Genomic DNA, 17,500 nt, shown 5'->3' on the forward strand with positions numbered 1-17,500 from the left:
GCTCTGTAACCCACTGTAAATCAAATCAAATCAAATTTATTTATATAGCCCTTCGTACATCAGCTGATATCTCAGAGTGCTGTACAGAAACCCAGCCTAAAACCCCAAACAGCAAGCAATGCAGGTGTAGAAGCAGGTGTATCGCTCTGTAACCCACTGTAACCTACTGTATCGCTCTGTAACCCACTGTATTGCCTTGTAACCCACTGTATCGCTCTGTAACCCACTGTATCGCTCTGTAACCCACTGTATCACTCTGTAACCCACTGTATTGCCTTGTAACCCACTGTAACCCACTGTAACATACTGTAGCCCACTGTATTGCCTTGTAACCCACTGTAACCCACTGTAACCCACTGTAACATAATGTAACCCACTGTAACCTACTGTAACCCACGGTATCTCCCTGTAAGACAATGTAATGCACTCTACCTACTGTAACCCACTGTAACACACTGTAACACACTGTACCTACTGTAACCCACTGTACCTACTGTAACACACTCTACCTACTGTAGCCCACTGTACCTACTGTAACACACTGTACCTACTGTAACACACTGTACCCATTGTATCGCCCTGTAACCTACTGTACCTACTGTAACACACTGTAATGCCATGTAATCCAATATAACCCACTACATCAACCTTTAACCCACTGTATCGCCTTGTAACCCACTGTATCGCCCTGTAACCTACTGTAACCCACTGTATCGCACATTAAAACACTTTAGCCCATTGTAACCCACTGTAACCCACTGTATCACTCTGTAACCCACTGTATCACTCTGTAACCCACTGTATCGCTCTGTAACCCACTGTAACCCACTGTATTGCTCTGTAACCCACTGTATTGCCTTGTAACCCACTGTATCGCTCTGTAACCCACTGTATCGCTCTGTAACCCACTGTATCACTCTGTAACCCACTGTATTGCCTTGTAACCCACTGTATCGCTCTGTAACCCACTGTATCGCTCTGTAACCCACTGTATCACTCTGTAACCCACTGTATTGCCTTGTAACCCACTGTATCGCTCTGTAACCCACTGTATCACTCTGTAACCCCCTGTATTGCCTTGTAACCCACTGTAACCCACTGTAACCCACTGTAACATAATGGAACCCACTGTATTGCCTTGTAACCCACTGTATCGCTCTGTAACCCACTGTATCACTCTATAACACACTGTATCACCCTGTAACCCACTGTAACCTCTACTGTCTCTCTCTCCAGACTTTGAACATGGTGACTCCTACGTTGCGGGTGGAGGACTGTAGTATCGCCCTGCTCCCCATATTGCCTTGTAACCCACTGTATCGCTCTGTAACCCACTGTATCGCTCTGTAACCCACTGTATCACTCTGTAACCCACTGTATTGCCTTGTAACCCACTGTATCGCTCTGTAACCCACTGTATCACTCTGTAACCCCCTGTATTGCCTTGTAACCCACTGTAACCCACTGTAACCCACTGTAACATAATGGAACCCACTGTATTGCCTTGTAACCCACTGTATCGCTCTGTAACCCACTGTATCACTCTATAACCCACTGTATCACCCTGTAACCCACTGTAACCTCTACTGTCTCTCTCTCCAGACTTTGAACATGGTGACTCCTACGTTGCGGGTGGAGGACTGTAGTATCGCCCTGCTCCCCAGGAACCACGAGAAGAACCGCTGTATGGATGTTCTTCCTCCTGACCGCTGTCTGCCCTTCCTCATCACCATCGACGGAGAGAGCTCCAACTACATCAACGCTGCTCTTATGGACGTATGTCACACACACACACACACACACACACACTGCATACACACACTGCATACACACACACACACACACACACACACACACACACATACACACACACACACACACACTGCAATGCTGCACTCATGGACGTAAGGACTGAACTCTCAGTAGTCTGTTCTCAGATCTGTTTGTGCTGTGTTGCCATGACCACAGGAATTATCAAGACAACATAAAATCAGATCTGGGTCCAGGCTATCCTCTCAATATCTAGAAAAGGAGAAAAACCTGTAGTCAATGGAAATAGTCGTTAGGAGTTTAATTAAAATCTCCCCCTCCCTCCCCCTCCCTCTCCCTACCTCCCCCTACCTCTCCATACCTCTTTCTCTCTCTCTCCCCCTACCTCTCCATACCTCTTTCTCTCTCTCGTTCTCTCCCCCTCCCTCCCCCTCCCTCTCCCTACCTCCCCCTACCTCTTTCTCTCTCTCTCTCTCCCCCTCCCTCCCCCTACCTCTTTCTCTCTCTCTCCCCCTCCCTCCCCCTCCCTCTCTCCCCCTCCCTCCCCCTACCTCTTTCTCTCTCTCTCCCTCTCCCTCCCCCTCCCTCCCCCTACCTCTTTCTCTCTCTCTCCCCCTCCCTCCCCCTCCCTCTCTCTTTCTCTCTCCCCCTCCCTCCCCTCCCTCTCTCTTTCTCTCTCCCCCTCCCTCCCTCCCCCTCCCTCTCTCTCTCTCTCTCTCTCTCTCCCCCTCCCTCCCCATACCTCTTTCTCTCTCCCCCTCCCTCTTCCTCTCTCTCTCCCCCTCCCTCCCCCTCCCTCTTCCTCTCTCTCTCCCCCTCCCTCCCCCTCCCTCCCCATACCTCTTCCTCTCTCTCTCTCTCCCCCTCCCTCCCCATACCTCTTTCTCTCTCTCGTTCTCTCCCCCTCCCTCCCCCTACCTCTTTCTCTCTCTCTCCCCCTCCCCATACCTCTTTCTCTCTCTCTCCCCCTCCCTCCCCATACCTCTTTCTCTCTCTCGTTCTCTTCCCCTCCCTCCCCCTACCTCTTTCTCTCTCTCCCCCTCCCTCCCCTACCTCTTTCTCTCGCTCTCCCTCTCTCCCCCTCCCTCTCCCTCTTTCTCTCGATCTCCCTCTCTCTCTCCCCCTCCCTCCCCTACCTCTTTCTCTCGCTCTCCCTCTCTCCCCCTCCCTCTCCCTCTTTCTCTCGATCTCCCTCTCTCTCTCCCCCTCCCTCTCCCTCTCCCTCTCCCTCTTCCTCCCTCTCTCCCTCCCTCTCCCTCCCTCCCTGCCTCTCTCCCGCTCCCTCCCCCTCCCCCTCCCTCCCTACCCCTCCCCCCCCGGCCTCTCTCTCCCTCCCTCATGTAGAGTTATAAGCAGCCGTCAGCGTTCATCGTGACCCAGCATCCTCTACCCAACACAGTGAAGGATTTCTGGAGGCTGGTGTTGGACTACCACTGCACCTCCATAGTGATGCTCAATGACGTCGACCCAGCACAGGTACACACACACAGACACACACACAGACACACACAAACACACACACACACACACAGACACAAACACACACACACACACACACACACACACACACACACACACACACACCACACACACACACACACACGGACACACACACACTAACACACACAGACACACACACACACAGACACACACACACACCACACACACACACTAACACACACAGACACACACAAATGCATTTGCCCATATGTACACATACACACAATTCTATGGGAGTTAGTATATTGTCTGAAATGGACTGTGAAATAGACAGCATCTGAAGTAGTTTTTTTTCCGTGAATAGGACCTTGTATGTAAGACTCCAGCTAAGAGAAAAATTAAAGAATAGCTTTGTGTGTCTACAAAAGGCCTAGAACACACACAAGGACTCATAACTTCCGACACACACACACCCCACAAGGACAGAGACATTCAGTCTCTTGTTGCGTGCCTCAAGCGACCCACCTCGACAACATCCGGTGAAATTGCAGAGCGCCAAATTCAAATTACAGAAATCGTAATATTAAAACTTTCATGATTGAAAAGATAAACTTCTTGTTAATCCAGCCGCGTTGTCAGATTTCAAAAAGGCTTTACGGCGAAAGCACACCATGCGATTATCTGAGGACAGCGCCCCGCATGAAAAACATTATCCAGCCAAGCAGATGCCACGAAAGTCAGAAATAGAGATAAACTAAATCCCTTACCTTTGAAGCTCTTCATCTGGTTGCAATCCCAGGGGTCCCAGCTACATAACAAATGGTCCTTTTGTTCGATAAAGTCCTTCTTTATATCCCATAAAAGTATGTTTTGTTTGGCGCGCTTCATTCATTAATCCACCGGTTTCACCTCGTTCAAAATGCACACACAATGAATCCCATATGTTACCCATAAACTTGGTCCAAACATGTCAAACAACGTTCCTAATCAATCCTCAGGTACCCTAATGTGTAAATAAATCATACATTTTAAGATGAAAATAGTATAGTCAATACAGGAGATGAATAACCCTCACCGGAGCTCGGCACAATCATTTTCTAGCCAAACAGATGCATCACGAAAGTCAGAAATAGCTATAAAATAAATATCTTACCTTTGAAGATCTTCATCTTTTTGCAATCCCAAATGTCCCAGTTACACGATGAATGGTCGTGTTGTTTGATAAAGTCCTTCTTTATATCCCAAAATGTCAGTTTATTTGGCGCGTTTGATTCAGAAATGCACTTGTTCCAGCTCGCCCAACATGCCTATAAAGGAATATAGGAAGTAACCTGTAAACTTGGTCCAAACATTTCAAACAACGTTTTGTAATCCAACCTCAGGTACCCTAAAATGTAAATAATCGATCAAATTTAAGACGGAATAAACTGTTTCTAATACCGGATAAAAACAACGATATTTCTTAACAAAAAAAAAAAAACATTGAACAATTTCTGAAGACTGTTGACATCTTGTGGAAGCCATAGCAACTGCAATCTGGGTCCTAAAAATGTGTGTTTCAAATTACCTCAATTTATTTTCCCCTGGATGCATATTCTAGCTTCTGGGCCTGAGTAACAGGCAGTTTACTTTGGGCTCCTCAGTCATCCAAACTTCTGAATACTGCCCCCTATCCCTAAAAAGTTTTATTAGAGAAAGATATCAGGCACCAGAAATGTGGAGTGAGGTAGGACATGGCAAGAGAAGGAGCACGTGTAGAATACATTAGAGCTACTGTAGATAGAATAGACAGATACAGTGCCATGAAAAAGTATTCTTGGCGTTTTTCCTATTTTGTTGTTTTACAAACTGTAAATTACATTTATTTTTATATGGATTTCATGTAATGGACATACACAAAATAGTCCGAATTGGTGAAGTGAAATGAAGAAAAAATAACTTGTTTCAAAAAATTCAAAAACATAAAAAACGGAAAAGTGGTGTGTGTATATTCACACTGTCCTAGGACTCCCCTGGGTCTGTCCTGGGTCTGTCCTGGGTCTGTTCTGGGTCTGTCCTGGGGTTCCTCTGGGTCTGTCCTAGGTCTGTCCTGGGTTTGGCCTGGGTTTCTCTTTATAATGTCATCCCCCTTGGCGCTTTTCCTATTTTGTTGCATTAACAACCTGTAATTTAAATAGATTTTTATTTGGATTTCATGTAATGGACACACACAAAATTGTCCAAATTGGTGAAATGAAATATATATATATATATGTCTTCACCCTCTTTGCTATGAAGCCCCTAAATAAGATCTGGTGCAACCAATTACCTTCAGAAGTCACATAATTAGTTAAATAAAGTCCACCTGTGTGCAATCTAAGTGTCACATGATCTCAGTATATATGCACCTGTTCTGAAAGGTCCCAGAGTCTGCCTCACCACTAAGCAAGGGGCACCACCAAGCAAGCAGCACCATGAAGACCAAGGTGCTCTCCAAACAGGTCCTGGGTTGGATTATAAAAAAATATCCGAAACTTTGAACATTCCACGGAGCACCATTACATCCGTTATTAAAAGAAAATGGCACCACAACAAACCTGCCAAGAGAGGGCTGCCCATCAAAACTCACAGACCAGGCAAGGAGGGCATTAATCAGAGGCAACAAAAAGACCAAAGATAACCCTGAAAGTGCTGCAAAGCTCCACAGAGGAGATTGGAGTATCTGTCCATAGGACCACTTTAAGTCGTGCACTCCACAGAGCTGGGCTTTACGAAAGAGTGGCCAGAAAAAGCTGTTGCTTAAAGAAAGAAATAAGCAAACACGTTTGGTGTTCGCCAAATGGCTTGTGGGAGACTCCCCAAACATATGGAAGAAGGTACTCTGGTCAGATGAGCATATTGGACATCAAGGAAAATGTTATGTCTGGTGCAAACACAACACCTCTCATCACCCTGAGAACACCATCCCCACAGTGAAGCAGGGTGATGGCAGCATCCTGCTGTGGGGACGTTTTTCATCAGCAGGGACTGGGAAACTGGTCAGAATTGAAGGAATGATGGATGAATGTTTGTCTTCCAGAGATTTGAGACTAGGACTGAGGTTCACCTTCCAGCTGGACAGTGACCCTAAGCATACTGCTAAAGCAACACTTGAGTGGTTCAAAGGAAACATGTAAATGTCTTCGAATGGCCTAGTCAAAGCCCAGACCTCAATCCAATTGAGAATCTGTGGTATGACTTAAAGATTGCTGTACACAAGTGGAACCCATCCAACTTGAAGGAGTTGGAGCAGTTTTGCCTTGAAGAATGGGCAAAAATCCCAGTGGCTAGATGTGCCAAGCTTATAGAGACATACTCGAAGAGATTTGCAGCTATAATTGCTGCAAAAGATGGCTCTACAAACTATTGACTTTGGGAGGGGTGAATAGTTATGCACGCTCAAGTTTTCAGTTTTTTGTTTGTTTCACAAGAAAAAATATTTTGCATCTTCAAAGTGGTAGGCATGTTGTGTAAATCAAATGATACAAATCCCCCCAAATATCTATTTTAATTCCAGGTTGTAAGGCAACAAATTCGGAAAAATGCCAAAGGGGGTGAATACTTTCGCAAGCCACTGTAGATAGATAGATAGATAGATAGATAGATAGATAGATAGATAGATAGATAGATAGATAGATAGATAGATAGATAGATAGATAGATAGATAGATAGATAGATAGATAGATAGATAGATAGGATATATAGATAGGATATATAGATAGGAAATATATGATAGATTAGATAGATGAGATAGGTTAGGATAGCTTTGGTATATAGGATAGGATAGGATACAGTGCATTCAGAAAGTATTCAGACCCCCAGCCCTGCTCCAGAGCACTCATGACCTCAGACCAGTGCAAAGGTTCACCTTCCAACTGGACAATGACCCTAAGCACACAGCCTGGAATCAGGACATTCAGAGCGCTCTGGAGCAGGTTTTCATCAAAGATCTCTCTGAACTTTGCTCCGTTCATCTTTCCTTCGACCCTGAGAAGTCTCCCAGTCCCTGCTGCTGAAAAACATCCCCACAACATGATGCTGCCACCACTATGCTTCACCGTAGTGATGGTGCCAGGTTTCCTCCAGACGTGATGCTTGGCATTCATGCCAAAAAGTTAAATGTTGGTTTCCAGGTGGGCTGTCATGTGTCCTTTACTGAGGAGTGGCTTCCGTATGGCCACTCTACCATAAAGGCCTGATTGGTGGAGTGCTGAAAAGATGGTTGTCCTTCTAGAAGGTTCTCCCATCTCCACAGAGGAACTCTGGAGCTCAGTCAGAGTGACCATCAAATTCTTGGTCACCTCCCTGACCAAGGCCCTGTCATTACGGGTATTGGGTGTAGATTGATGCGGGTGGAAAAAACGATTAATTCCATTTTAAAATAATTGCGTAACAAAATGTAGAAAATGAGGTCTGAGTACTTTCCGAATGCACTATAGATAGGATATATAAGACAGGACAGGATAGGATATATAGGATAGCACAGGATAGGATATATAGATAGGATAGATATGATGGACAGATAGTTTAGTAAATGATAGATAGGATAGGATATATATGATATATATGATAGATGGGATAGATTAGATAGGATAGATATGATAGGATATAGGATAGATAGGATTGGATAGGCAGAGGAGATAGGATAGGATAGATATGATAGATGGGATAGATTAGATTGGATAGATATGATAGGATATAGGATAGATAGGATTGGATAGGCAGAGGAGATAGGATAGGATAGATGGTCAATAATGATAAAGAATTCAAAAAGAGTTATAGATGGACAACCTCAGCATCAGTCAGAAAGATGGGACATGGTTATAGATGGGACAGGGTTATAGATGGGACAGGGTTATAGATGGGACAGGGTTATAGATGGGACAGGGTTATAGATGGGACAGGACAGGGTTATAGATGGGACAGGGTTATAGATATGACAGGACAGGGTTATAGATGGGACAGGGTTATAGATGGGACAGGGTTATAGATGGGACAGGGTTATAGATGGGACAGGGTAATAGATGGGACAGGGTTATAGATGGGACAGGGTTATAGATGGGACAGGGTTATAGATGGGACAGGTATATAGATGGGACAGGGTTATAGACAGGACATGGTTATAGATGGGACAGGGTTATAGATGGGACAGGGTTATAGATGGGACAGGGTTATAGAGAGGACAGGGTTATAGATGGGACAGGATTATAGATGGGACAGGGTTATAGATGGGACAGGGTTATAGATGGGACATGGTTATAGATGGGACATGGTTATAGATGGGACAGGGTTATAGATGGGACAGGGTTATAGATGGGACAGGGTTATAGATGGGACAGGGTTATAGATGGGACAGGGTTATAGATGGGACATGGTTATAGATGGGACAGGGTTATAGATAGGACAGGGTCATAGACAGGACATGGTTATAGATGGGACAGGGTTATAGATGGGACAGGGTTATAGATGGGACAGGGTTATAGATGGGACAGGGTTATAGATGGGACATGGTTATAGATGGGACAGGGTTAAAGATGGGACATGGTTATAGATGGGACATGGTTATAGATGGGACAGGGTTATAGATGGGACAGGGTTATAGATGGGACAGGGTTATAGATGGGACATGGTTATAGATGGGACAGGGTTATAGATAGGACAGGGTCATAGACAGGACATTACAGGGTTATAGATAGGACAGGGTTATAGATGGACAACCTCAGCATCAGTCAGAAAGATGGGACATGGTTATAGATGGGACAGGGTTATAGATGGGACAGGGTCATAGACAGGACAGGACAGGGTTATAGATAGGACAGGCTTATAGATGGGACATTGTTATAGATGGGACAGGGTTCCACTTCATGATTGTGTCCCACTTGTTGTTGATTCTTCACAAAAAATACAGTTTTATATCTTTATGTTTGAAGCCTGAAATGTGGCAAAAGGTCGCAAAGTTCAAGGGGGCCGAATACTTTCGCAAGGCACTGTATATAGATTGGACAGGGTTATAGATGGGACATGGTTATAGATGGGACAGGGTTATAGATAGGACAGGGTTATAGATGGGACAGGACAGGGTTATAGATGGGACAGGGTCATAGACAGGACAGGACAGGGTTATAGATGGGACAGGGTTATAGATGGGACAGGGTTATAGATGGGACAGGTATATAGACGGGACAGGGTTATAGATGGGAGAGGGTTATAGATGGGACAGGGTTATAGATGGGACAGGACATGGTTATAGACGGGACAGGGTTATAGGTGGGACAGGACAGGGTTATAGATGGGACAGGGTTATAGATGGGACAGGGTTATAGATGGGACGTGGTTATAGATAGGACATGGTCATAGACAGGACAGGACAGGGTTATAGATGGGACATGGTTATAGATGGGACATGGTTATAGTTGGGACAGGGTTATAGATGGGACATGGTTATAGATGGGACAGGGTTATAGATGGGACAGGGTTATAGAGAGGACAGGGTTATAGATGGGACAGGACAGGGTTATAGATGGGACAGGACATGGTTATAGATGGGACAGGGTTATAGATGGGACAGGACAGGGTTATAGATGGGACAGGACATGGTTATAGATGGGACAGGGTTATAGATGGGACAGGGTTATAGATGGGACAGGGTCATAGACAGGACAGGACAGAGTTATAGCTTGGACAGGGTTATAGATGGGACAGGGTTATAGATGGGACAGGGTTATAGATGGGACAGGGTCATAGATGGGACAGGGTTATAGATGGGACAGGGTTATAGCTGGGACAGGACAGGGTTATAGATGGGACAGGGTTATAGACAGGAGAGGACAGAGTTATAGATTGGACAGGGTTATAGATGGGACAGGGTTATAGACAGGAGAGGACAGAGTTATAGATTGGACAGGGTTATAGATGGGACAGGGTTATAGATGGGACAGGACAGGGTTATAGATGGGACAGGACATGGTTATAGATGGGACAGGGTTATAGATGGGACAGGGTTATAGATGGGACAGGGTCATAGACAGGACAGGACAGAGTTATAGATTGGACAGGGTTATAGATGGGACAGGGTTATAGATGGGACAGGGTTATAGATGGGACAGGGTCATAGATGGGACAGGGTTATAGATGGGACAGGGTTATAGCTGGGACAGGACAGGGTTATAGATGGGACAGGGTTATAGACAGGAGAGGACAGAGTTATAGATTGGACAGGGTTATAGATGGGACACGGTTATAGATGGGACAGGGTTATAGATTGGACAGGGTTATAGATGGGACAGGACAGGGTTATAGATGGGACAGGGTTATAGATGGGACAGGGTTATAGATTGGACAGGGTTATAGATGGGACAGGACAGGGTCATAGATGGGACAGGGTTATAGATAGGACAGGGTTATAGATGGGACAGGGTTATAGATGGGACAGGGTTATAGATGGGACAGGGTTATAGATGGGACAGGTATATAGACGGGACAGGGTTATAGATGGGAGAGGGTTATAGATGGGACAGGGTTATAGATGGGACAGGACATGGTTATAGACGGGACAGGGTTATAGGTGGGACAGGACAGGGTTATAGATGGGACAGGGTTATAGATGGGACAGGGTTATAGATGGGACGTGGTTATAGATAGGACATGGTCATAGACAGGACAGGACAGGGTTATAGATGGGACATGGTTATAGATGGGACATGGTTATAGTTGGGACAGGGTTATAGATGGGACATGGTTATAGATGGGACAGGGTTATAGATGGGACAGGGTTATAGAGAGGACAGGGTTATAGATGGGACAGGACAGGGTTATAGATGGGACAGGACATGGTTATAGATGGGACAGGGTTATAGATGGGACAGGACAGGGTTATAGATGGGACAGGACATGGTTATAGATGGGACAGGGTTATAGATGGGACAGGGTTATAGATGGGACAGGGTCATAGACAGGACAGGACAGAGTTATAGCTTGGACAGGGTTATAGATGGGACAGGGTTATAGATGGGACAGGGTTATAGATGGGACAGGGTCATAGATGGGACAGGGTTATAGATGGGACAGGGTTATAGCTGGGACAGGACAGGGTTATAGATGGGACAGGGTTATAGACAGGAGAGGACAGAGTTATAGATTGGACAGGGTTATAGATGGGACAGGGTTATAGACAGGAGAGGACAGAGTTATAGATTGGACAGGGTTATAGATGGGACAGGGTTATAGATGGGACAGGACAGGGTTATAGATGGGACAGGACATGGTTATAGATGGGACAGGGTTATAGATGGGACAGGGTTATAGATGGGACAGGGTCATAGACAGGACAGGACAGAGTTATAGATTGGACAGGGTTATAGATGGGACAGGGTTATAGATGGGACAGGGTTATAGATGGGACAGGGTCATAGATGGGACAGGGTTATAGATGGGACAGGGTTATAGCTGGGACAGGACAGGGTTATAGATGGGACAGGGTTATAGACAGGAGAGGACAGAGTTATAGATTGGACAGGGTTATAGATGGGACACGGTTATAGATGGGACAGGGTTATAGATTGGACAGGGTTATAGATGGGACAGGACAGGGTTATAGATGGGACAGGGTTATAGATGGGACAGGGTTATAGATTGGACAGGGTTATAGATGGGACAGGACAGGGTCATAGATGGGACAGGGTTATAGATAGGACAGGGTTATAGATGGGACAGGGTTATAGATGGGACAGGGTTATAGATGGGACAGGGTTATAGATGGGACAGGTATATAGACGGGACAGGGTTATAGATGGGAGAGGGTTATAGATGGGACAGGGTTATAGATGGGACAGGACATGGTTATAGACGGGACAGGGTTATAGGTGGGACAGGACAGGGTTATAGATGGGACAGGGTTATAGATGGGACAGGGTTATAGATGGGACGTGGTTATAGATAGGACATGGTCATAGACAGGACAGGACAGGGTTATAGATGGGACATGGTTATAGATGGGACATGGTTATAGTTGGGACAGGGTTATAGATGGGACATGGTTATAGATGGGACAGGGTTATAGATGGGACAGGGTTATAGAGAGGACAGGGTTATAGATGGGACAGGACAGGGTTATAGATGGGACAGGACATGGTTATAGATGGGACAGGGTTATAGATGGGACAGGACAGGGTTATAGATGGGACAGGACATGGTTATAGATGGGACAGGGTTATAGATGGGACAGGGTTATAGATGGGACAGGGTCATAGACAGGACAGGACAGAGTTATAGCTTGGACAGGGTTATAGATGGGACAGGGTTATAGATGGGACAGGGTTATAGATGGGACAGGGTCATAGATGGGACAGGGTTATAGATGGGACAGGGTTATAGCTGGGACAGGACAGGGTTATAGATGGGACAGGGTTATAGACAGGAGAGGACAGAGTTATAGATTGGACAGGGTTATAGATGGGACAGGGTTATAGACAGGAGAGGACAGAGTTATAGATTGGACAGGGTTATAGATGGGACAGGGTTATAGATGGGACAGGACAGGGTTATAGATGGGACAGGACATGGTTATAGATGGGACAGGGTTATAGATGGGACAGGGTTATAGATGGGACAGGGTCATAGACAGGACAGGACAGAGTTATAGATTGGACAGGGTTATAGATGGGACAGGGTTATAGATGGGACAGGGTTATAGATGGGACAGGGTCATAGATGGGACAGGGTTATAGATGGGACAGGGTTATAGCTGGGACAGGACAGGGTTATAGATGGGACAGGGTTATAGACAGGAGAGGACAGAGTTATAGATTGGACAGGGTTATAGATGGGACACGGTTATAGATGGGACAGGGTTATAGATTGGACAGGGTTATAGATGGGACAGGACAGGGTTATAGATGGGACAGGGTTATAGATGGGACAGGGTTATAGATTGGACAGGGTTATAGATGGGACAGGACAGGGTCATAGATGGGACAGGGTTATAGATAGGACAGGGTTATAGATGGGACAGGGTTATAGATGGGACAGGGTTATAGATGGGACAGGGTTATAGATGGGACAGGTATATAGACGGGACAGGGTTATAGATGGGAGAGGGTTATAGATGGGACAGGGTTATAGATGGGACAGGACATGGTTATAGACGGGACAGGGTTATAGGTGGGACAGGACAGGGTTATAGATGGGACAGGGTTATAGATGGGACAGGGTTATAGATGGGACGTGGTTATAGATAGGACATGGTCATAGACAGGACAGGACAGGGTTATAGATGGGACATGGTTATAGATGGGACATGGTTATAGTTGGGACAGGGTTATAGATGGGACATGGTTATAGATGGGACAGGGTTATAGATGGGACAGGGTTATAGAGAGGACAGGGTTATAGATGGGACAGGACAGGGTTATAGATGGGACAGGACATGGTTATAGATGGGACAGGGTTATAGATGGGACAGGACAGGGTTATAGATGGGACAGGACATGGTTATAGATGGGACAGGGTTATAGATGGGACAGGGTTATAGATGGGACAGGGTCATAGACAGGACAGGACAGAGTTATAGCTTGGACAGGGTTATAGATGGGACAGGGTTATAGATGGGACAGGGTTATAGATGGGACAGGGTCATAGATGGGACAGGGTTATAGATGGGACAGGGTTATAGCTGGGACAGGACAGGGTTATAGATGGGACAGGGTTATAGACAGGAGAGGACAGAGTTATAGATTGGACAGGGTTATAGATGGGACAGGGTTATAGACAGGAGAGGACAGAGTTATAGATTGGACAGGGTTATAGATGGGACAGGGTTATAGATGGGACAGGACAGGGTTATAGATGGGACAGGACATGGTTATAGATGGGACAGGGTTATAGATGGGACAGGGTTATAGATGGGACAGGGTCATAGACAGGACAGGACAGAGTTATAGATTGGACAGGGTTATAGATGGGACAGGGTTATAGATGGGACAGGGTTATAGATGGGACAGGGTCATAGATGGGACAGGGTTATAGATGGGACAGGGTTATAGCTGGGACAGGACAGGGTTATAGATGGGACAGGGTTATAGACAGGAGAGGACAGAGTTATAGATTGGACAGGGTTATAGATGGGACACGGTTATAGATGGGACAGGGTTATAGATTGGACAGGGTTATAGATGGGACAGGACAGGGTTATAGATGGGACAGGGTTATAGATGGGACAGGGTTATAGATTGGACAGGGTTATAGATGGGACAGGACAGGGTCATAGATGGGACAGGGTTATAGATAGGACAGGGTTATAGATGGGACAGGGTTATAGATGGGACAGAGTTATAGATGTCGGTTGGGCGATCTATCTTTGGATGTTCTCTCCGGGAGCTCCAGGCTCCAGGCCCTGTCATCACACCCAAAGATCAAAAGCCTCTGGCTGGGCTGCTCTCGCCGCTTTCTCCCCTCTCTCCCTGTGTGACTGACTGACTAGCTGACTGGCTGACACACAGACACACACGCTGGCAGGGCCTTTCATTCAATATTCTCACTGTAGCTCAGGTGGAGCGATGGGGGGGGGGGGGGGGGGGACTGAGGGAGGGAGGGGGGAGGGGGGAGAGAGATTAGAGAGTAACTTTTTCTCCATCAGCATCTTTGTTTTTCAGCGGTTGAATTTGTCAAATTCTGATTGGCTCTCAGAGGAGGCAGAGATAGGAGGTTTCTGATTGGCTCTCAGAGGAGGCAGAGATAGGAGGTTTTCTTCCATCTGTATTTCTGCAATCTCTTTGTGTGTGTGTGTGTGTGTGTGTGTGTGTGTGTGCATCACTCCATTTCTCTTAGTAAACTATTCTGCTGTGTGTGCATGTTGTCTATGTGATATACCGTACAGTATACAGGGTCATGTTGTCTATGTGATAAACCGTACAGTATACAGGGTCATGTTGTCTATGTAATACACCGTACAGTATACAGGGTCATGTTGTCTATGTAATACACCGTACAGTATACAGGGTCATGTTGTCTAAGTAATACACCGTACAGTATACAGGGTCATGTTGTCTAAGTAATACACCGTACAGTATACAGGGTCATGTTGTCTAAGTAATATACTGTACAGTATAAAGGGTCATGTTGTCTAAGTAATATACCGTACAGTATACAGGGTCATGTTGTCTAAGTAATACACCGTACAGTATACAGGGTCATGTTGTCTATGTAATACACCGTACAGTATACAGGGTCATGTTGTCTATGTGATAAACCGTACAGTATACAGGGTCATGTTGTCTATGTAATACACCGTACAGTATACAGGGTCATGTTGTCTAAGTAATATACCGTACAGTATACAGGGTCATGTTGTCTATGTGATAAACCGTACAGTATACAGGGTCATGTTGTCTAAGTAATACACCGTACAGTATACAGGGTCATGTTGTCTAAGTAATACACCGTACAGTATACAGGGTCATGTTGTCTTGTTTCTACCTCAGCAGTCTCTCCAGAGGTAAGTGTACATGGGGTATTTCCAGCTCCTACTGTATGAGCCTTTCTCGTGGGTTCACTACTCTTAACAGTTGAAAACTAAACTGTCAAAGCAACGAATTGATCATCCACATTCTGTATCACATTCAGAGCGCTTCCATTCTCTTCCAGAACATCTTTTGATCATGTATTCTCTTACAAATAAAGCAACTCTGGTTTTCCTGGAGGTTTGAATAGAACGAAAGATGGATTTTTTAGTTTTTTTTTTTTTTTGTTGAGAAGACTCATACCTGGGACATGAAAGGGTGACAGGAGAGAAATAAAATATAGAATGAACATGCAGAAGGGGAGAATGAAAGATATTAGCAGACCAAGGTTTCTGTTTTTATATAACACTACACAAAGCATCAATCGATAAAAAGGCCACTACCTTGGGTTGCTTAAGTTGGGCTTTATCGGTTCAATTCCAGATGGTTTAAAACGACGGTCTCAGCGTTGTCTGCTTTACGCTTCAGTTTTCCTTTTGACGTTCCACGTGAGCGAGAGTTTTTACCTGACCCTCCCCGGGAACTATTTTTTTTTTTTATTAATTTTTTCAAAATTGTCAGAGAGAAGAAGACAGCCTCTCCTGTGCTGTTGCCCAGCTTACGTTGCTCCAAGATCTGGGAAATGCCACTCATTCTTAAGAGATATTTGTCAAACGTTTTGGTTCCTGTTCCACCTCAAAGTTGTTGTTTTTCTCTCCCTGTCCTTTGTGTGTGTGTGTGTGTGCGTGCGTGTGTGTGCGTGTGTGTGCGTGTGTGCGTGTGTGCGTGTGTGTGTGTTAGCTATGTCCTCAGTACTGGCCAGAGAACGGGGTGCATCGCCAGGGGCCAATCCAGGTGGAGTTTGTATCAGCTGACCTGGAGGAAGACATAATCAGTAGAATATTCAGGATCTACAACGCAGCACGAGTACGCACACACACCATGGGTCTATGGGACAACTAACTACTGATTACCTTACCTGACACACCTGAGCCTAACTACCTCACCTGACCCTAACTACCTTATCTGACACACCTGACCCTAACTACCTTACCTGACACACCTGACGCTAACTACCTTACCTGACCCTAACTACCTTACCTGACCCTACCTACCTTACCTGACACACCTGACCCTAACTACCTTACCTGACACACCTGGCCCTAACTACCTTACCTGACCCTAACTACCTTACCTGACACACCTGACCCTAACTACCTTACCTGCCCTAACTACCTTACCTGACACACCTGACCCTAACTACCTTACCTGACACACCTGACCCTAACTACCTTACCTGACCCTAACTACCTTATCTGACACAGCTGACCTTAGCTGCTACCTCCTTACACTAACATACTTCCAGCTGTACATGCAAACACACTTAAAAATGACTTGTCAGCTACCTGTCTGTCTGTTTATGAACCTATTTCCACCTGTCTGTCTGTTATTAACCTGTCTGTCTGTTTATTAACCTGTATCCACCTGTCTGTCTGTTATTAACCTGTCTGTCTGTTATTAACCTGTATCCACCTGTATGTCTGTTTGTTAACCTATATCAACCTGTCTGTCTGTTATTAACCTCTATCAACCTGTCTGTCTGTTTGTTAACCTATATCAACCTGTCTGTCTGTTATTAACCTGTATCTACCTGTCTTTCTGTTTGTTAACCTGTATCCACCTGTCTGTCTGTTTCTTAACCTGTACACACCCGTCTGTCTGTTTATTAACCTGTCTGTCTGTTTATTAACCTGTACCCACCTGTCTGTCTGTTATTA

The 17,500-nt window shown here is 45.5% G+C and overlaps 1 protein-coding gene across 1 annotated transcript in view; it reads left to right on the top strand.

The window, feature by feature from the left end:
- Positions 1–17,500, top strand: part of LOC118944840 (receptor-type tyrosine-protein phosphatase mu) — a 539,275-nt gene that overhangs the window by 516,203 nt on the left and 5,572 nt on the right. Inside the window, exons 30-32 of the mRNA XM_090225625.1 lie at positions 1,603–1,776; positions 3,115–3,246; positions 16,524–16,649. Coding sequence (XP_090081751.1) covers positions 1,603–1,776; positions 3,115–3,246; positions 16,524–16,649 — 432 coding nt within the window. The remainder of the gene's footprint in view (positions 1–1,602; positions 1,777–3,114; positions 3,247–16,523; positions 16,650–17,500) is intronic.

This window comes from Oncorhynchus mykiss, chromosome 28 (genome assembly GCF_057628025.1).
Source record: "Oncorhynchus mykiss isolate SJ-2025 chromosome 28, ASM5762802v1, whole genome shotgun sequence".
Taxonomy (NCBI): domain Eukaryota; kingdom Metazoa; phylum Chordata; class Actinopteri; order Salmoniformes; family Salmonidae; genus Oncorhynchus; species Oncorhynchus mykiss.